The sequence below is a fragment of the Conger conger genome, chromosome 9 (genome assembly GCF_963514075.1).
Source record: "Conger conger chromosome 9, fConCon1.1, whole genome shotgun sequence".
NCBI lineage: Eukaryota > Metazoa > Chordata > Actinopteri > Anguilliformes > Congridae > Conger > Conger conger.
In genome coordinates, this window is record NC_083768.1 from 43558215 (window position 1) to 43580407 (window position 22193).

At 42.3% G+C, this 22193-nt stretch overlaps 2 protein-coding genes across 3 annotated transcripts in view; both read right to left on the reverse strand.

The window, feature by feature from the left end:
• Nucleotides 1-5954, reverse strand: part of LOC133136398 (rho guanine nucleotide exchange factor 1-like) — a 45845-nt gene extending 39891 nt beyond the window's left edge. For both annotated transcript variants that reach the window (XM_061253856.1, XM_061253855.1), the window contains exon 1: nt 5618-5954. The gene's annotated coding sequence lies outside the window, so the exon portion shown is untranslated. The remainder of the gene's footprint in view (nt 1-5617) is intronic.
• A 930-nt stretch (nt 5955-6884) lies between these two features.
• LOC133136403 (zinc finger protein 883) lies at nt 6885-11201 on the reverse strand. Its single transcript, XM_061253867.1, has 3 exons — nt 11012-11201; nt 9444-10145; nt 6885-9007 (listed from the first exon to the last, which is right to left on the reverse strand). Exons 2-3 carry the CDS (start codon nt 10075-10077, stop codon nt 7611-7613), a joined length of 2031 nt encoding a protein of 676 aa, XP_061109851.1. The 5' UTR covers nt 10078-10145; nt 11012-11201; the 3' UTR covers nt 6885-7610.
• Nucleotides 11202-22193: the final 10992 nt, after the last annotated feature.

Genomic DNA, 22193 nt, shown 5'->3' on the forward strand with positions numbered 1-22193 from the left:
ATCCAACGTGGCACAATTGTACAAGCCCTTCATATGAAAAAAGTCAGAGACATTACGATAAGAATTCATTCATGCTCCCTGGGGTCCCGATGAGTCCAGGTCGCCCTTTGTGGAGCCTGTGCATAAAGTGCGGCATGTAATAATCATGAAATAAGTATAATTTCCTCAGGAAAGGATAAGCAGGATTTCCTGTAGGTCTGTCTGTGAGACACAATGTGAAGACTGAAGTTAAAAAAGGGAGAAAAAAAGAAGAGAAAACACAAAGAAATTAACATGTCAAAGACACAAAGGGAAAGACTAGGTGCAGAGAATTATGGGAAATGTTCACAGGGACAAAGACAACACAGGAAGTACTGGAATTAAAGGTAGTATCAAGTGTAATTTTACGAGAATAACAGGCAGAGAAAAAAGGAGGTAACAAAAGGAGAACAGGTAGAATGAACTAACAACAAATACGGACTATTAAGTTTATGTCCTTAAGTAGAAAACTATTCATACTGTACTATAAAACTCCCACAGCTGACATACCATAGATCTGACACGGATGAAAATGTATCACGTTGAGATCACCAACAGTAAATGTTCTAATTTATCTGACTCCAAAAAGATTAGTTTAACCGCTCCTCTGTTCTAACAGTTCAACAAAAAGAACTGCAAATAGTGTGGCTCTATAGGATTACTATCAATCTGTGTAGGCCTGGACGTGCCTCTGGCCTAGATAGCCTACAATGATACAATTGAGACGGCAATTGTGTACAGGCAAGTGACTGTTTCTTTCGAGGGTCTGTCGAGAGGCACACTAGTGCAAAATGCCCTACAGTACTGTATACAGCCTAATCAATCACTGATGAGGTTGCGTTCATATATTGAGTTTTCAACATACTGCATTTGTAATCCATGGGTTGTAACCTTGCGGGGCTAATGAAGTCAGCTCAATGTGAACTGACACATCTAAACACAGGAAAGAGTGTAAGAGGGTAAACTGGTGTCCTGGGAAGATTTTGTGAGGGAGGACCTGTGTGGGCAGCAGACCTGGGTGAAATACGTAACTGTAAACAACAAAAACCATCGCTTCAGAATGAACTACGCTCCCTTTTCCTCCAGATGCTTCAAACGCAATAGCATTCCTGTCTCCGTGGTTCCATGACCGTGATGATTCTCCCAATACCGTGTCAATTCCAGGCATTTCACTGTAGAGACAGCCGTACTGTAGCTGTGTACAAACTGAGGGTCACGTTGCCTGGTCAACAGAGACAAGGGCATGTGTGGAAATCAGACGCAAGCTTTGAATGAGACCATTATCTCCCCTTTCTTGATTAACCCTTTAAGGGGTGAGGGCACAAATACGTGATCAGAATGGTTTTAACCAAACATTGTAATGCTGATGTAACAATTACTACTGGCAACTGAAAGCAATGGAGTTCCTCGAACATGGTCTTAGAATTTAGAAAGAAGAAACAACATTCCAAGAACAAAAACATTCCAAGAAGGGTTAAACCCTCATAGTAATGACCCTCTGCAGTAGAAGCCAATGACTGTTCATAGGCTCATCTCCTCTCTATATCCTTGCTGCATTTGAATGCGAAGTCAAACTGTAAGTCCACCTTTCAGAAAGCAAGTAAATTCTCTCGCTTTCTGAAAGGTGGAAGTACTGAACAAGAAATGCTTATCTCGTCATTTACGGAAAGATTTTTAATGCCGGTATGAATGTGCACTCATTTCACTCTACTTCCTTCTTCTTGACCAGTCGTTCCCGTCGGCTGACCTTCCACTAAGCTGTGGCCTCTTTCTACTATCCTGTTCCCCTGTCTATAAAGTCTCATTATATCTTATACCTGGCAGCAATCCAACACCCTGCATCTCTCCGTTTCTCTCGCTTCCTGTCTTTTTCACCACACTGTAGTGCTAGAAACTCTGAAGTTCCACTCTCTCTGTCTCTCTATCTTTAACTCCCCCCTTGCTCTCATCGATTTCACTGGGAACATGAAAACATTTCAAACTGAGGGAGACTGATCACAACCGATTAGCATTCAATGTTCACAATGATTGCGAATGCGTGTCTTCTTGAGTCTTTATCATTGCTGACCCCCCCCCCACCCAGAGAATGCCTTACAAGCTTCCATGTGACTGAGCTAAACTGGAAAAGTGAGTGCCAATGATCCACAGTTCTGATTAAGCAGAAGTAACACTGTGTACTGTTACGATAATTTCCCACCTGAACAAATGGCTCACAACGTTTAACCACACAATCCACACAAAACCGACAGCTCAAATACAAATGGGCAAGTCGAAGCAGCGTGACGCTACGTGTGTTGTCACGCTAACGCCATAACTCAAACACCACAATGGAGGTTGATTGTTCTCATTCCATGTTTGTATAAACAGACTCGGTCTACTCCGCTGAAGCACAGCCAATCAGAGGGCTCCATTCTTGCTTACCAATCCCAGTTGCCATTTGAAATGACTTGCGTTGAACGTGGACAGGGACAGAGAGATCATATCGGGGGAGATATCTATTAAAAGTGCTTCTGAGCATGTTCCGACCGGGCTGCGATGCAGTAGAGGCTTCGTTTATCCGCCGTTGCGACTGGACACGGCACACAGTAAAACCATCAGTGTTAAATCAACTCGTACTGGGTACAGACAGTCCCGATTGAACTCATACTCTTTTAGAGTTTAATACACTCTCGACGTTTTACCGCGCATGGAAACTTGTGTTCGTTGTGTCTGGACTTCACACGCTCATATATAATTCAATATGACACTCACGTATACAGTTTTCCTACAGTAAGCCAACCCCCCCCACCTTTCCATTCCACATAACTGCAGCTGGTCTGCTGTTAGAGTACCGTGAGGATAGCCCAGGGAGCCTAAACGGCCCCTGCGTGCGATGGCGCACACATCTCTCTCCCAAGCTGCCCTCTCTGCACGTGCGTCATGTGCATATTGACCCCTCTCTGTCTGTCTGCCTCCCTTGCTCCCTCTCTCTCTCTCTCTCTCTCTCATAGTGGGGCTCACCTCTCTCTATGCTCTCCGACCCCCACCCCCACCATTCCCTCTCCCTCTCTCTCTCTCTGTCGCATTAAGCACAGTCTATAAAGCCCAGTCTAGCGTTTTCCACGCTGACCCCCTGAATGAAATGGACAATGCTCTCTCCCTCTCTCTTTCTCTTTCTCTCTCCCTCTCTCTCCTCCCTCTCCTGTGCGGCTGACTCCCAGCACACAACCGTCTGCACATACATGCACCCAGGGTTTTAAATGAATGCAGCAGTTCAGAGTTACAGACAGAGGTACATTCCCACAGGTCGCACGTGAATTTTCTCCCTGTTATATCACTGCCGCAGCACAGCTGAAACTGCACATAATTTAAACCACAGACCATGGTCTGAATTAGCTTCTGCTTGTAAAAAAAACTACGAGACCTGGGTCAAATACGTAATTGCTTCGGATTCAAATACTTTTCTGTGCTCGATTAATCTTGCCTGGTGCAATTGAGCGAACCGAGAGGACCGGAAGGTGGGGGTTTGCACTTTTTGAGAGTATTTCATAGCTTCCAATATGCCAGAAAAGCTCAGTAAAGTCTAGAAGTATTTGAATCCAAAACAATTATGTAATTGCCCCAGGTCAGTTCTGCAGACGAGAGATTGAGAACCCTGAAATGGAGAAAGAAATGCATAAACACAAGCCATAAACCTACACAAATACATGCATATAAATGCCCACCATCTGCAGTATCCCATTTCTACTTTTCTACATATGTATTCCTCAATTGGCCCAAATTTTATCCATTTGCATTTCAGTTAATTTACTATAATCAGTTCAGCTGCACATGAACTGGCAGAAACATCACAGAACTCTCTTTGCAGAACTCTCTTTGCAGATTTGGCTAAGAGTGCATGTGGAGGTTGCTCATGAAGAGACAAAACTGATTTGTTGGACATGATGAACATTCATAAATGAGCTTTGTGTGGCCTTTGTATTTATTTTCAATTGCCCAATTATGATTCAGATGTAAAATGCAGACAACGTTTTCTAACAGCGGGATTCCAGTCAAACTGTGGGAAAAGAAAGTGGTATGTATGTGCAGCTGTACTTTCCTGGGACCTTCCCTCAATCCTTGACCTTGAGTCTTCATTTCTAGTATCTAATTAAACAGGGTGTAAGAGACACTACCAGGAAATACAAATAGCATACAACTGGACCGATTCATACAACTGCACAGAACCAATCGCAGCATTAAACGAGGATCCAGCCTCGCTCAATCTCCCACTTAACCAATAGCCTAAGCTTCTTAGCTACATAATTTCTTCACCTCTACCAGATGGGGTATGTGAACCGGTGGGAAAGAGTCCACGGATACTAGAAAAGTAAGGGGGGGGGGTATTAAATACTCCGCATTCCACCGGGGAGAGAGAACCTAGCCTGTGGGTTTAAAACAAGACAGCACTTGCTGGGAGCGGGAGGGCGGGGGGACGGACGGTCTACCATTCCTGTTACAGCTGCAGCAACGATGTCAAAAGTAGAGGGGGGGGGGGCGAAACGCGACGTCACGATTGTTTTGGCAACATGGCGGTGGAAGAAGGGCAGCATTTACCACAAGAGAGACGTTAAACGTTATTTTGGGCCTCCTCCCATGGCGGCGGAAGTTGTACTTTGATTTCACACTTTGATTAGTCTCAAATGTTAAGACTGTCAAATCAGTTAACAGGAAAGCTATGTAGGCCAATACATCTTTTTATATATTCTTGTTTGTTTAGCAACATTATGTTCAATCAGTGTAACGAAGCTCCATTATAGTATATACTAACTTTCAATTATTAAATAAGTAGCCTACATTTGGTTTTCTCAGCCCAGACAAGAGGGCTACATACTACATACCCTACATAGCTAGTGTAAAACTACTGCAACTTTGTAAACATACTAATGTCACATAGCTAATGTAGTAATGTTAGTTGTCATGATTAATCAACATCACTCGTTAACAACCGATCCGACTAGCTAACATCTATTAAATAATATACTTTATGGATTCTTTTTTCGGATCATATTCTCACTAACGTTAAGTCCAATATAACGTTTGGGAAAGGGGTTCTACTGTAACGCTGTTAGTATTTTATAATCTTGTCGTTTCTACTGAACCCGTTTTCGGTGTCATTTTTCCCAAACGTTCGCGTAGAAACACGAATTTCCGTATTATCTTGCTTCTTCGGTCTAGATAAGATTCATACATAAAAAAGTCCCATTGACTGAATGTAGCTGACAATGGATTTTCACATGAGAAAAAAAGATTGGCGTTTTGCTTTAATTTACGAATCGAATATGACAGGTAAACTAAATGTAAATTGGCAACATTAACGAAAAAGAGAACCTACATCATGCTGTAAGGTTATGGCTAACTTAAACTTTCTAGTACATAGCGAGTTAACTTACCTAGATCACGATAACAACATTTTCATTTTTATCAACCAGCTTGCAACTGCTACTTAGCGAGATGGCGCGATCTACCTACCTAGGGGTCGACGGGCTGTATTCTGTAATAATATACACCAGAAGTTATTGTAGTGAACTAATAGTTTTAAAAAAATCACTGAAACGAGAAAGTTTGCAAGGGCACTTACCTTTGAATAAATGAGTCCGCTAAGTGAATTGACACGTCTAATGGGGTTTCCTGGTCGAAAGTTGACGCTTGTCTATGTAAAAGAACATTGTACGCGGAAGTACAATTTTTCAAGTGCGCTGTCTGTATTTGCGTCTGTAACCCGCCGACACATTTACCTAGCGATCTTGCTCCAAGGTCTAGTTGATACTGTCTATCTGAAACACACCTGTTATTGTATTGTAGTTATAAGTAAGTGGCACAAAACTGACCGGTATTCTCCTTATTTTCTTTTCAAAAAGAAACTGATAGCTCAGCTAGCCAGTTAAGCATTCTCTGCCTCGGCTCCTATGCCTTCCTGTTCGGTTTCGGGAGAAAAAAGAAAAAAAAAATCAAAAACCATCCTCTCCCGCGGAGTTCCTCACTGCGTGACAATATATTAGTTCCCCATGTTACTTCAATCTGACCGCATATTGCGCACTGGAGTTCTCACTGTAGTCCTTTATTGATCGGACAAATCTAAATACGCAACAAATTGAAACGCTTATGAACTTTAAACAAGACTTTCCAAGGCGTTTGAAAAATGACACCAGTAGCTACTTTAATTTTCATATGTTGTAAAATGTAACATGAATGAAACAGATAATCGGTTTGTGAGCTCTATTATTATCTGTTATCTGTCATGGGCAGAAAGTGTGTGTTAGGTACTGCGAACAGTAGAAAAGATCCAGAACATTCAACATCATTTACACATTACTATAAAGTGCCGTTTACACCGATTCGTGTATACGATCGGTGCAGTACTTCTCAAAACATTTGCTCAAAAATTTTAATTCAGGAAGGTTACATCTGTAATATGTGGATGGCAGCAGTCTCACAAAATAAGAGGGTAGCATCTAAGAGCTATTCTTGCGGACCACTTTTTAGTTTTCGACCATAACCCGAACTTAATCATTTAGCATTAAGGAGTAGCGTACTAATTAGATTATTCCATCAACAATTAATTCAATGTTAAAATAATATATAAAATACAGCAACGGCCCAGTAGTGAAAATGACTAAATTGCATATTCTGAGGAATACCATTTCTGAGGAAACTCCAAAAAATGCCTGGGTGCTGTGCAGGAATAGGTCTGCTCTGTCAACCTGTAACCTGGGGGGAAAGCATACCTGCAACCCTAACATGGAAAGAGGTCTGAACAGAGTAGACAGGACCTGATGGAGAAAACTAAATATGGTTTTATATTTTTGCTACACATAACATTAAATAAAAATATACAAATACCAGAGTACTTTGAAATTTCATTTATTAATCCACACTATCTTTTTATTTTTTGAAGTGTTGACAAAATACATAGACCTATATCTAATTAAATACTTACATATTGGGGATATGTAAATACACGTTTACTTGTTCACCAAACAAATCCACAAAGGCGTGAATCGGGGCCATTTATGGGGATATGGTATAATTTCCCCCTCTTAACAAAAATCCAATCGGTCAGTTGTTCACTTTCTTTACACAGTGCACTTTGCATTAAAAACAATCACCGGAAAAAGAAAGACAATCACATCTATTTATCAAAACCTTTGGGACAAAACAATACAGTTCATATTGAAATAAATACTGTTTAATTTATACAAATTGGCAAACATTGTCAACTTTTCACGTGAGACAGACCAAACTGAACGGACGTCTCATCCAAATGTACAGGATATATAATCATTCAGAGCACATGCCTTAAGAGGCAACAGCTAACATTTTGCACAAAATATTTCACTAGATACTCATTGAAGCAATTCGGATTAAGAGCACTGCTCAAGGTTAAAAACGGCAGTTGATTACACAGCCTTTTGGTTACAAGCCCTGTTCCTCATCTACCATTCCAGATAGCCTACTATTGCACACGAATCGTTTTTTTTTTATAGTTGATAGTACAGCAATGTACAGTGCCATGTCACACCCTGCCCATACCCTGTTTCAGTCCCTTTACCAAGTTCCTGTCCAGGCCGCTCTCAGTGGTGGACCTTGAGGTGAGAGGTGAGGTGGTGGTGGCGGGCGAACGCCAGGGGGCAGTGCGGGCAGGGGTACGGCCTCTCCCCGGTGTGGATGCGGGTGTGGGTCTTCAGGTGGTGGACCATGCGGAAGCTCTTGCCGCAGTCCTTGCAGCAGTAGGGCCTGGCGCCCGTGTGGCTGCGGCTGTGCTTGCGCAGGTCGCCCGAGTTGTTGTAGCTGCGCTCGCAGTCGGGGCAGGGGAAGGGCTTCTCGCCCGTGTGGGTGCGCTTGTGCTTGGTCAGGTCGCCCGACTGGCTGAAGCTCTTGCCACACTCGTCGCAGGCGTACGGCCTCTCCCCGGTGTGCGTGCGCTGGTGGGTCTTGAGGTGGTGGACGCGGTTGAACTGCTTGCCGCACACGGTGCAGTGGTAGGGCCTCTCGCCCGTGTGAGTGCGGAGGTGCTTTTTCAGCACCCCGGCCTCGCCGAACTTCCTGCCGCACTCGCCGCACTGGTGGCCCTTCTCCCCGCTGTGCACCCTCTGGTGGGCCTTCAGGTTGCTGATGACCATGAAGTCCTTGCCGCAGTCGGCGCAGTGGTAAGGTTTCTCCCCCGAGTGGGAGCGCTGGTGGATCTTCAGCTCCCCCGTGTGGCTGAACCTCCGGCCGCAGTCGAGGCAGGGGTAGGGCTTCTCCCCGGAGTGCGTGCGCTGGTGGGACGTGAGGTGGTGTATCCTGCCGAAGGTCTTGCCGCAGTCGGGGCACTTGAAGGGCTTGACGCCCGTGTGGATGCGGGCGTGCTTGCGCAGGCTGCCGTTGTCGGCGAAGCGCTTGCCGCATTCGGCGCAGGGGAAGGGCCGCTCGCCCGTGTGCATGCGCATGTGGATGCGCAGGTTCTGCGTGCTGCTGTAGCTCTTCCTGCACACGGCGCACTCCAGGCCCCCCGCGCCGACGCCTGCGGGCGCCTCCCTCGCCGGCTCACCCCCCGCGTCGCCGCACACGTGCGGCCGCGCCGTCTCCAGGTCGCCCAGGCGCTCACCGCAGTCGGCGCAGCTCAGCCGCCCGTCCGCGCAGACGGTGGCCATTTTGTGCCAGTGCTTGCAGTGCTTCTGCAGGCTGGCCAGGTAGTGGAAGCTGCGCGGGCACTGCGGGCAGGGGTGAGGCTTTTCGGGGGCGGGGGTGGGGTGCGCCTGCCGTACGTGGATGGACAGGAGGCGCTGGGAGAGGAAGTGGCTCCGGCAGTCCGGGCAGGGGAGAGATTTCAGAGTGCCCCGGCCCCTCTTACCCTTCAAGACTCTTCGGCTCTGGAGCCAGACCAGGTACTGCTCAGGGTGGATCCACTTGAGGTGTTTCTCCAGGTAAGAGATGTCAGTGAAGGAAATCGTACAGTGAGAGCAAGGGAAGAACTCAGAACTAGACGCTGAGGGCGGAGTGGGGTGGGCGGGGGAGGGGGGAGCAGAAGGATTAAGAAATTAACAAGTGACAATAATTGGGGAAGGAGTGAAGAGCGAGCTCAAGGAAAATACAGTAACAGAAATTAGACATGAAAATGAAGAGGAGAAAAACAGAGGGAGGGAAAACGCGGTATGTGATGGCACATTGGGGAGAAAATGGGGGGAGAGAACAGGATTGTACAGAGAAGAAGGGAAAATATAAAGTAACAAATGTAAATAACAGTATTAAAAACACTGAATAAAATTGAAATTGTGTATGTTCAAATGCCAATGTGACTAAAACGGAAGATTAGCACAGTGCCAGGGCATATCAGTAGATTCAAAGTTCTAAGTTGTAAACAATCCTATTCTATTTCACAATTCCATTTGTCATTCAAGACTCATTTTTCTACATTGCCTTACCAGTCTCTGTACAGTGGTCTTCGCTGGCCAAAGTCTCTGGGTCCTTCCGGGACAGGTCTATATGGTGGCCATTTTCTTCATTTTTGACCAGACGAGGGTTCATTTCCTCACTGGCCTCCTCGTTTTGCTCTGAATCCAAGACCGGTTCAGCTTTAATCTGGAGAGTTTTTCTGCCTATGCGGTTAGAATCCAGTTCGGGTTTCAGATTAACCAGATCAGAAGTCTCCAGTTTGACATATGCCAATCTGCACATAAACGGTTTTTGCACAATGCGGATTCCACTGGGTCCTGGACCAGGGTGGGGGGTCACTGACTCCTCTAGTTCTTCTTTAATTTGTACCGCACGCACTTCAGAATCATGTGGTTCCTCTTTGACAGGGGCTGCCTCCTGTTTGAGGGGCTGAATACAGTCTGCAGGAGGTATGGAGGTATTTGGACAGTTAAGTAAATCCGGATCCTGTGCTATGCTTCCCTCTTGCTTTGGTGACTGAGGTTCGGACTTTATGTATGATCTGATCCGATCTGCACGTAGCAAGGAGGTCTTGCCTTTCTTGTCTTCTGGCCCCGCTGATCTGATGTGACATGACCCCTCCATGTCCATCTCTTGATTAACGTGGCCATGACTGAACTCCATGCCTCAGAATGCACCTCTCTAAAGATTACCTGATGTTTATTTTCCTTGCACACCAGCAAGATATCAACCTAGGGAAAAAAATGTTTTATAAAAGACCCAGGCAAGAAATGAGTGGAGAAAGGAGATGGCTCCTTCAGACATTTGAGTGAATAAAAAAACAAGACGCTACACGAGTGGATTATAAGGATCGGATGAAAAATTTGTAGGAGAGTAGAATGTACTTTAAGATGAACAAATTCATCCCATATAGCAAGCGACTACGGGCGGGATCTGCGACAGTTCCTGCTGACTGGCCCGGTGACACTTGCTATCTGGGTTGGCACACAACTACACAACCCCAACACGGCCACTTGTTCACACCTGTAAATGCAAGACTTAGCTAGCATTCGTTTTCCACTTTTCATTGAGATACTGCAATGACGTTTTCGTTTATGTATTTTGTGAAAACGGTGAAATATGTCATGTAACGCAGGCTATATGAAACACTTGCTGGACAATTATTTACAGAATTTACCAGTAAATACAACCAACTACACATATTAGTTAAAAATAGCAACGCCATTGCAGACGAAATGCATGATCCGTAAGGCCTACTGCAGCGTGGACAACTAACCCACAGCCTTGTTTCTAAATACTCATTTAAGTAACGTTTGATTCGGGAAATATGGATCTGGATATTAAGGTCAGAGTCATAAACGTTTAGTTTCAAGACAAATCCACGCCAGGCCAACTGAAAATAAACATATTTTCTGAGGTAAAAGCACACTGCTTTCACAAGTGTTGTGAAAGCAGTTTCAGTTGTAATTCTTGAACCATCCCAGTTCTTTTATACACTTTAATTAAATACAAAGGGCATGATCTGTCTAGCCAGTAGTAGCTATGTGCATAAACAATTTGTTTTTGGAGCAAAATCGCATTGCTGCATTTGACATACCACAGTGCATTCTTCTTTCGTCCATGAGACTTGTCACGGCTAAATTGAGTAATGTAGGTAATCAATCCTTGTGAGTATCTAATAGTTACTGTTGATATTGAACTGCAGGCAGTGTACAGTATTTCGTATTACTAGATAAATCTCAAGTTACTGTACCCGGAAGAACACAGTTCATGGGCCCGTGCTCCGGATTGATATCGTGTTTCACCAATCAGCTCCCTCCTCTCTGACGGAAGGCCAGCATTTAGAACCTCACGATTGGTCTAAAATAATGGTTGGTTGTAGGTAATCCTATTGGTAATGTTATTGAATGCATCATAAACCCGTCTATTAAAAATGAAAACATCTACGCTTAAAAAATACCAGAAAAAAACACCAGAAACCTTCAAGCGCGAAATGATCATTATAATCCTGAAGCAATTGATCAGGAAATCAGTTAAATAGTAATTATTATATGCATGCTCTGTAGATGTGGTCATTCTGAAAACGATTGTGTGACAGAGTAAAGAATGTTCTCTATTGGTACTATCATTATGAGAGTGAAATACTGAGCGTGTATCCTTGTGGGGCGGGGGGGGGGGGGTCATGTATAGTTGATTATTTTATTTTTGCATATGTCTCTTTGTTCTTGTGAAAATGTATGTGTAATAAAACATTCAAATTATAACAGTACAATCTGGACAATGTAAATAATTTAGTGTTCCTTGAAAAACGTGGCCAGTAGGGGGCGCTTCAAACTAGTATATTCTACATTTACCAGAATATGGAGCATACTTGTTTAGGCAATTGCCTTAATTTATACCTCTATTTTTCTCTCTAATCACACATTAATTTAGTACGTTTTAAAATGTATTAGGGCAGCATTTAGGTTTATCTCACTAGCCACAGTGCTATTTGGATACTACCTGTTTAGCCTATTTAATCGTACGTAAACACATTGGATGTTTAAAGAGTTGAATACTGTCAGTACTGTCTGTCTTATTTCTGTACAACTGTGCAGAATACAAACTTACACAATTAAAGATGTATGAATATGGTTAATCCTGCAAGTAATAAGTTTCATGAGCACAGTAATATGTCTCTGCACAGACTTCTCTTGCCTGTCATAAGGTTTTGTGCTCATAATTCTTGGTTCATTTGTTCTCTGTAACCTGGTTAAATAAATGTCACATGCAGATAAATTTAGCATACCTGTAATAAACCATTGACATGGATCATTTATTTATGGTAAGTTGTGTGGTCATGTACCATTTTATCTGCCTGTTCTGTGTTCTGAAGCAGGCATGTGTGCATTTTTCATTTAATAATTAGTATTGCACTCATACTGGAACCTACTATCCAAAATATTTCATGGACATATGCAATTGTATATCCCCTGATATTAGTCAAATTAAAATGAAGAGCAAAAGAAAAGGTTGAATCTCTCTTCCTGGGGGCGCCCCTCTAGTATGTGTAGTATGACTACAGGTGCAATAAATATAATAATTGCAATTATAACAAAAAGATCCATGCACACTGAATTATCCAAGTACTTTTGTCAGTTTGATGCAAATCTGGAGATAAAGTTTGCACACTTATTTTATTCTAAAAAACAACATGATGAAAATGGGTCATCGAAGAAAATAGCAAGGCGGGTGATTATGAACCGCTGTAAATACAACAGAAAAACACTATGTGGACAAGGCCCGGTTTTGAGCATATGCTAAAGTAGCAGTAATTTCTATCTGAATTAGCTGCATTCATTTCCACCTCTCTACAATACTCTACTCATTTAGACTTTGTATTTTGTACTTTTGGCAAGGCTATGGTGTGCAACATTACTTTACGTGTCCCTTGTAGTTAAATGGACACAATTGAAATGAAAATGTCAACTTCTATCTCCCCCTTTATACTCACTCTGATTAATTGTTGTTTCTTCTACTGTACTATATTCATCACATACATATGTTTGCCTTTATGAATGGCACACATTAACCTGTTGCTATCGCTGACACAATTAATTTAGTAAGGTGAAAGCAATGTTTGATCTTTCAGTTTATTTCTGCACTCAGCTGTTATACCTGGCAGGAGAGGTGTTTGTTTGTGGTGTGAGATGATATCATTGGGTACCACATTCAGTTCACAACATGTTTCATATTGTTTTACACACAATCTTGGGCTAAGGAGATCCAAAAGATACAAACCATCACACACACACACACACACACACACACACACACACACACACACACACAGACACACACACACACGTATTCAATTCCATATTCACTTTGTTTATCATTGATCACACACTAGACTATTATACTACACCCAGTTGCTTCTTCATCCCAATTTGCTACTGTTTGCAAAAAAAATGCTTTGGATTGCAGTGGCAAAGCCTGTCCTTCTCCTGTCCCCCCCACCCCACAAGCAGGTAGTACAAGCAATTGTAGAGGGACTGCATACATTTAGGAATATTTGTTGGTCCCTTTCTTGCATCCCAGCCTTGAATATGGAATATGCCATATATGCTATGTTTTTTTTACAACTTTTACTTCCTAAGTTTCTGAAAATGTGTTTTGTTAACTTTCTGAAAAATCTTTCAGGAAAAGAAGAGAAACTTCCACTCCCTCCCTTTCAATGAAATATACACGAAAAACTAAAATGATTTCATATAAATATTTACACATCTTTCCAAAAGAAACAATTATCTCATGTGCAAAAACTGTTTCAGCCTGTAAAAAAAATAACCTCACTCATTTATTTGCAGCTGAGAGAACAGCTTGAACTAATTGCTGACTGTTTACCCACTGGGGTATCTGGTTTCTATTATCCTCCTTTCTATCAGTCTGTTTTCTCACAAACTGTCATTAATAACCAGCATCAGCAGTATGTCCTAAGGCAGATGTTCTTGTTTGAAATATGCAACAGGCGATGGGGAGAGGGACGTGTATGCTATCAGGGTCTTTGAGGCACCGAAAGCTTCTCTGCAGCATGCAGGAAATAGGAAATGAGATGGAACCGCAAAATCGCAAAAACAGCCTTTGTGAAGGACCACTGAAGCTGTTCAGCCTAAAAAAGGTTTCCCCTAGAGCTCAGACTGTAAAGGTGGCGGGGAGGGCAATGGAATATAGCAGGCAATTAAAGCAGTTTTAAAGAAGGACTGAGTCCAGAGCCCATGCTAGAATATTCATACATTATCAACATTAATGTGTTTTAAAGGTAATTATCAACCTGCTGTCTGAATGGGGTGGATACGCTTTCATTTCAGCAAAGCTGTTGTGTTTTTCTTTTACCTTAAAAGAGGGCTTTGGGCTCTGAAGCAGCCAGTTGTTGAAAGCACACATGCCAAGGCCAGGCTCCACAGTTACTGCACAGGTTTAACCCTTGGTCTTAGCTGTCCCATCAGTTCACTGATGTCTATGTCACTGATGTCCACTATGTCAATTTAAATCTCCAGGGATCCTCAGGTTACCATTACATTAGCTGTCAGCGCTATTTTCACTGGCTCTGTGTAGCACAAGGCCTACATAGTTGACTCATTCATTGTTTCACTTGGCCTCTGTACTCCCTTGGGAACATAGGCCATTGACCAAATGCTGCCACTCTTTTGTCCTGGGCTTCCCCACCCAGGCCCAGAGCCTTGGTGTGGGTACCATGTTGTAAAATCGAGCTATGCCAGCCTGTTGTTTCAAAACATAGCTTGAGCTGGTAAAACCATGCAAAGCCCTGTTGGACAGCTTTACCTGCATCCACCACCCTATACCTCCCAAGGGCATAGTTGGCTTTTGAGAGGCAACTACAGTGGTGTGAAAAAGTGTTTGGTCCCCCTTCCTGATTTCTTATTTTTTTGCATGTTTGTCACACTTAAATGTTTCAGATCATCAAACAAATTTAAATATTATTCAAAGACAACACAAGTAAACATAAAATGCATAAAATCTATCAGTCTGGAAAAAGGTTATAAAGCCATTTCTAAAGCTTTGGGACTCCAGCGAACCACAGTGAGAGCCATTATCCACAAATGGCGAAAACATGGAACAGTGGTGAACCTTCCCAGGAGTGGCCGGCTGACCAAAATTACCCCAAGAGGTCACAAAAGACCCCACAACAGCATCCAAAGAACTGCAGGCCTCACTTGCCTCAGTTAAGGTCAGTGTTCATGACTCCACCATAAGAAAGAGACTGGGCAAAAATGGCCTGCATGGCAGAGTTCCAAGACGAAAACCACTGCTGAGCAAAAAGAACATTAAGGCTCGTCTCAATTTTGCCAGAAAACATCTTGATGATCCCCAAGACTTTTGGGAAAATACTCTGTGGTCTGACGAGACAAAAGTTTAACTTTTTGGAAGGTGTATCCCATTACATCTGGTGTAAAAGTAACACCGCATTTCAGAAAAAGAACATCATACCAACAGCAAAATATGGTGGTGGTAGTGTGATGGTCTGGGGCTGTTTTGCTGCTTCAGGACCTGGAAGACTTGCTGTGATGAATGGAACCATGAATTCTGCTGTCTACCAAAAAGTCCTGAAGAAGAATGTCCGGCCATCTGTTCGTGACCTCAAGCTGAAACGAACTTGGGTTCTGCAGCAATGATCCAATGATCCAAAACACACCAGCAAGTCCACCTCTGAATGGCTGAAGAAAAACAAAATGAAGACTTTGGAGGCTCCTAGTCAAAGGCCTAGTGAAAGGCGGTTCATGCTCGAAAACCCTCCAATGTGGCTGAATTACAACAATTCTGCAAGTTATCGCAAACGCTTGATTGCAGTTGTTGCTGCTAAGGGTGGCCCAACCAGTTATTAGGTTTAGGGGGCAATCACCTTTTCACACAGGGCCATGTAGGTTTGGATTTTTTTTCTCCCTTAATAATAAAATAATATTTAAATGTGTTTGATGATCTGAAAAATTTAAGTGTGACAAACATGCAAAAAAATAAGAAATCAGGAAGGGGGCAACCACTTTTTCACACCACTGTAAATGGACTATAGGATGTGAAATCACCACTGGCTTTCATGCAAATACATTGCAGAAGTGAAGATTCTTCAGCTGCTGGTTTGTGGACATGGAGTATGACAGTAACTCAGGAGGAACTTTGCTTATTCCAAATCCAAGGAAAAGTAGGAAAAATGCTGTCACACATTAAGCTCCCAGCTGTACATTGATTTATTGCATGTCTTTCGTGTCCAGGGAAGTTGACTTAATAATTGCACTATAACGAGCAAAATCGTAAGAGTAATCATCTTGTTTGCCGAAGAGCAATATCCCCTTTTCTCTTCTAGGTATACCTTGAATGGGTTTTTATAAGTAATAACACAATACTCAGATTTAGACACTTCTGTTTTCTACTGAAGAGACAATATTAGAAAATAGTCAGACGAGACCCCACTTTTCACGGAAATGGCGTTATGAGCTGATGCTTATAAACACGTCAAATGCAAGCTGCAGATGTGTGCTCAGTGCTGCCTGCAGGAAGCCACAAATTGTAGGTGAGATGCACTGCTCGCTCGCCCGGACACACAAACTCCTTCGGCTTCATGCGACGAAACCAAAGAAGGATTCAGACTTCACACCTCTTTTTCAAGACGAGCCCAATTCTTCACAGAATGCAGTGTGTTAACCTAGTCCTAGAATTCTCCTAGTAACAGCTTGATCAGTGCGACAAATGCAAAGAAAGAGAAATAAAGTTAGCTATACTTGCTTTTAAAACATGTTTGCTAATTAATCTTGGCTATGCTAGAGCCTGGCACCCCTGCAGGCCAGTATATTATTGGTTATTATCTCCATAGGGACGGAGTATTTTCGTCAGTTGGCCTATCGATGACTGACTATACTAAGTGCACATGAGGTTTACAACTCAGATGTAACCATAGCACAGCTGAAACCAGATATAAATACTAGTCTGAAATGTTTTGAGACCAACACAGGAGCAATGATATGATCAGATGAGTCTGAAATGAGACATGGGCCTGTTTAGCATGCTCATTCAGTGTGTCAATAGCACACTTATCTCGAGTAGAAGTTGTTGGATGGATTGTGCAAAGATGTGGCTTCGATAAAGGAAATGTTTTAGGGGTTTTTTTTTTCAGCTAGGTTATGCGGTGTGGTTCAGAGCGAGAAAAACACATGAAGGGGTGAATCACTAAAAGCACTCACTATGTGTCATTTACCTAAAGCAAACACTCAGATACAAATATTCAATATAATTTAGCATACTTAAAAGAATCTGAGAAGATGGAACAGCTTCTTATAATCTAAATCTGTTTACAGTGTAGTACAATGCTACAGTAGGTAAGCTGAAATAAATTTTGTCTGATGATGTTGTGTGTTTATATAATAAGGGATGATATCCTATTGTCTAAATGAGTCTCCATGTCTTGAAACAAGACTGTCATTGGAGCAATTAGTCAGTGGCCTCTTAATGTTGTCTTGGTAACCACATAAAGAAGACTACACCTTGTGCTTCTTGTACATTTGGTAACCTGCTTGCAATTCTCTATATAGTGAATTTATACAATTTAAACTTTTCCTGGCTTCTGTTAGAAACATCTTTTCTGTCCGCCAAACCAGATTATTTTACAATAACTGGTATTTCAAATAACACTTCCATACTTAATCGAACAATCATTCATTATTATAAATGAGATAAGATTCTTTCAAAAATAATTCAATGAAAGGTCCAAAATGAACATACTATACATTTTACATTTTAGTAATTTGGCACAATAGTTAAAAACGGAATCAAATCAATATTTTGTGACCACCCTTTGGCGTTAGAACTGCATCACTTCTCTGAGATAGCCAACGCTGCCCTATAAGAGAATCAGCAAGGAGGCTTTTCCAAGCATGTGGAGAACTTGCCACAGTTCTTCTGCAGACTTTGGTTGGCTCCTTGCTTCTGATCTCAGACAGCCTTGATCAAGTTTCCATGTAAAAAAAGTAGTCAATTGCTTAGAGTAATATTGTGAGGGAGCAGGGGCGAGAGACCAAGAGCGGAAGGGATCACAAAGTTACCAACAATAAGTTGCATAACCACTAAAATAGGTGAGGAAAGAATGAAAAAAGGAAACCAAACTCCCCGGCGATCTGCCAACAAAAAATAAAAGCTGACCTAAGCTGTACTGGTCAGGAGAACCAAAATGAGATATTTTACTGGCAGTTTTGAACGGGCTAAACTTCATGCGCCGAACTCTGCCACTCGCTCATCAAAACAGAAGCAGAACCCAGAACAAAGAAAAACTAGGGAAGGTTTTCAGGAACTAAACAACCCAAAGAAAAAAAAAAAAAACTAGGTCCCTAAACTTCTCTATTTTCTCATTTCTAATATCTAAATTCCAACTGAATGCTTCCCGAGAATAAAAGCAATTCAGTCCTAAACTCTCTATCTGACTGTCTACCTTAATACGTTACCGGCTCTGTGTACGTGTTAAACTGAAACGCCAAAGCTCAGAGCAGGGCCAGGAAGAGGCTTAAATAGTGACTGCAATCAGCCATGATTATACCTGCATTCCACATGCGGGTGGCAATTACTCCTGCTGAGCTAAGCCGGCAAGCCCTCTAGAGGTCTAGATTGTTAAATACAGGAATTCCCAGGAGTAGACAGTGAGAAACCATAACAAATATGTTACTCTTTTAAATTAAATACAAAAATGTCTCTGTAAAATTAAATCTTTTTGGAAAATTAACATTTCGAAATCTCAAATGTGTTCTTTGATACTAACATACACACACACACACAAACAGGCATATATATAATAAATGGTTGGCATTTATATTGCACCTTTATCCAAAGCGCTGTACAATTGATGCTTCTCATTCACCCATTCATACACACACTCACACACCGACGGCGATTGGCTGCCAACCAGCTCGTCAGGAGCATTTGGGGGTTAGGTGTCTTGCTCAGGGAAACTTTGACACAGCCCAGGCGGGGGATCGAACCGGCACCCTCCAACTGCCAGACAACTGCTCTTACTGCCTGAGCCATGTCGCCCCAATAATAAAGTCTACGGTGCCTAAGACTTCAGTACTGTAGATTGGTGGCTGCTGTTGTTTTATCACTTCCCAGTTACGTTTACACAACTAAACCACCTGCTTCACATTTAGAGGAGGCAGTTCCTGCATAGGCAGACAAGTTTCCCTTTTACATTGTTTCATATTTCTGAGTGTGCGCCAGTGATGCAGAGTACGATTAATTAATTAATTAATTAATAGGAAATGATCATTTCCTTTAAAAACAATCCATTAGACACCTGCCACCCCCGCCTCGTCGCACCTGCACTTCTCGGTCATGACTGCTGTCTGTTCTGACCCCACGGTGGTGGATTGTGGATGTCAGAACAGCAGAGTCTCTGACCACTTTCAAACACAGACTGAAAACGTCTTCGAGCTGCACCTTTCCCTCCCTACTTCACTACTATGATTAGCCATGTGTATGCTATTGCTTATAATAACACTTATGTTTAATTATCGTAGCATGCGCGGTATTCTAGCTGCCAACCGTGCTATGCTAGTTGGAAAGTTGATGTACTATTCAAGGGTTGAATCTGTATCTATGTGATCACTCTAGGTCTGTACTTTCCTCTAGGGTCCTCAACGTACTTGTCCCTGGGTTTGATTTGCACTTACATATTGTACGTCACACTAGATAAGAGCATCTGATAAATAACTGTAATGTAATGTAATGTCATTTTATGAATTCTATATTAACAATGTTACTTGTCAATTCAACAGTGCCTAGTCTCTACTCTGGAAGCTCTCAAAGAGCTCCCTCTTAATGAAGTCACTAATAGTACTATGGGTAAAGAGTGCAACAAGTGGGGCCATCAAGGCAATTTATTCCTAATGAAAAGCTTTCGAGAATTTGGGGTGATGTGAACATCCCATGCTTGGTGGGTATGGCTGTGGCAAAAAATGGTTTTAGTAAATTTAGAAATTTTCATTCCTACATGCTGCCAGAAAGCAAATAATCTGTTTGAAGACGAAACAAACAAAATAATGCACAAAAAACCCTTCCCGTAATTCACCAGTTGAGAATATATAATATAGCTACAAACTACAAAGAGTAGTCTATTACATTTTTCTCCAACAGATTTTATTGGGAGGACTGAGCACAGAGCAGGTGTTACTGATTACGAAAATCCTCTTATATAAGAAGGGAGAAGCAAAGGCAGGAACATGATATGTGTTCTTATGCCTGAGCCTAAAATCACTCTTTCTTTCTCTGATTCTTATGTCTTTTCCTCTTTTTACCAACGAGTCCCTGCTTCGCCCCCCTGGATGACCTGGCCTTACAACCTAGGTGTTGTACCCTTGAGCATTCTATGTAACCGACTATATATCCGGCTGCATAAATGCATACGATGGAAAAAAGATGTGTAAGTTTCTCTGTATAAGAGCATCAGAGCTAAATACTCATAATGTAAGTTCTGTCTTTCTCATCCTTTGGTCACGTGCATCAGTTTCCTCTCCATTGTTCTCCATCGCATGCAGTAAACATCTTCAACTGTTTCTCTGCTAGCCCCGCCTGACCTTCATTCTTTTGATAAGGCTTCTCTACGGCACGTCTACCCTCCCACCTATCACTGTACCCTTCCTAGGGGCGTTTAGTGGTTTTGCTGCTGCTCTTTTCACCGTAGTCTGCGACATGTACCACATTTCCTGGTCTTTGTTGAATTCATTGTGCCATTTATATTAAATAGTACCCCTGGATCACTGGCAGCAAACACCTCCAAAACCCACCTCCATATTCAACAGTAGGTATGAGGTGCTTCTCCTTGTATGCATTCCTTTTTTGCTGCCAAACATGTTGATGGTGTTTATGACCAAAAATGTAACATTTTGGACCTTCTAAACTCATTCCATGACAGACGAGAGGCAGGTTGTGACAGATCATTTGAATGGGATAACATCAGGAGATATAAGTCTTCAGTGAAGAATAGCGATTGCCCTGTAGAGGACACACAGTCCGCCCTCCTCTGCACATTCCAAAGCAATGTGACAAGCTAGACTAAAGCCTTTCAGATTCACCACTGATACTATATCAGTGTATATAGTAGTGGCCTGTAGCGTAGTGGTTAAGGTACATGACTGGGTGGTTCGATCCCCGGTGTAACCACAATAAGATCCACACAGCCCTTAACCCTGCATTGCTCCAGAGGAGGATTGCCTCCTGCTTAGTCTAAATCAACTGTAAGTGGCTTTGGATAAAAGCGTCAGCCCAATGACGTGTAATGTAATGTAATGTAATATATGGGTTGATATACTGGACTGTATTATGCAATACCACAGAGCCATGTGTCCTTTCAGTGCTAAGTGGATATGTAAAAAAATAAATAAATAGAACACCAAGACACGGACAGAACACCAAGACAGAGACATCCAAACTGTGCTCTGTTTATGACTTGAATCTAGGAACTTGAGCCAGCAATGTTGATGGTGAAATAAGCTGTTAGCCAGCTGCTCTTCAGTCATAAGTAAACCTGGTGATAGCAAAGCAATAGACAAGCCCCCATACACATACATTAACACAATGCAAAACACAGTTAGTTAAATCAAGAACTTTACGCATGATCAAGACAAATGCACATGCTGGCGCGCTTATTGTTCCGTGGCCAGTGCGCTCACAACTTTTGCATAGAAAGATCGTGAAGGTTTGAATCTCAACACCATTCTACCTCCTCCAAAAAGTAAAAAGAAAATCAGGCATGATAGGGTAAATCAAACTCCAATAGCACATTTTGAAAGGAAAAGAAATAACAAGAAAAAAATGTGTAACCCCTAGCATGTATAATTATTTTTCTGAGCAGTTTACATATAATTAGGAATAATATAGAAATACATATTTTATCCAGTTGGATGACAATGAATGTTCTGAGAGTAAGGATGGAATTCTGAGTAAGTAAACTGGTTAAGTTGGTATTGTGGTATCACACTGTGAGCAGTACAACAGTGTTTCTTTTTGCTCTTTGCTGTAAAAGTGAGCACGGAAATGAAGCCCCTTGACAGGAAGCACGCTAGCCTTAGTTGTCAGGCACGATATTCCCCTCACCACAAAAGCACTTCTCTGCACTAAATCTGCAAAACATTTACAGATCAGATCAATTAAGGAACTCTAGGCCCCTGGTTAAAACATTTCACAACTGTAAACTGATTAACAATATCTAAACTGATTAACCAGATCTGACCTGAGAGGTGTCAGTC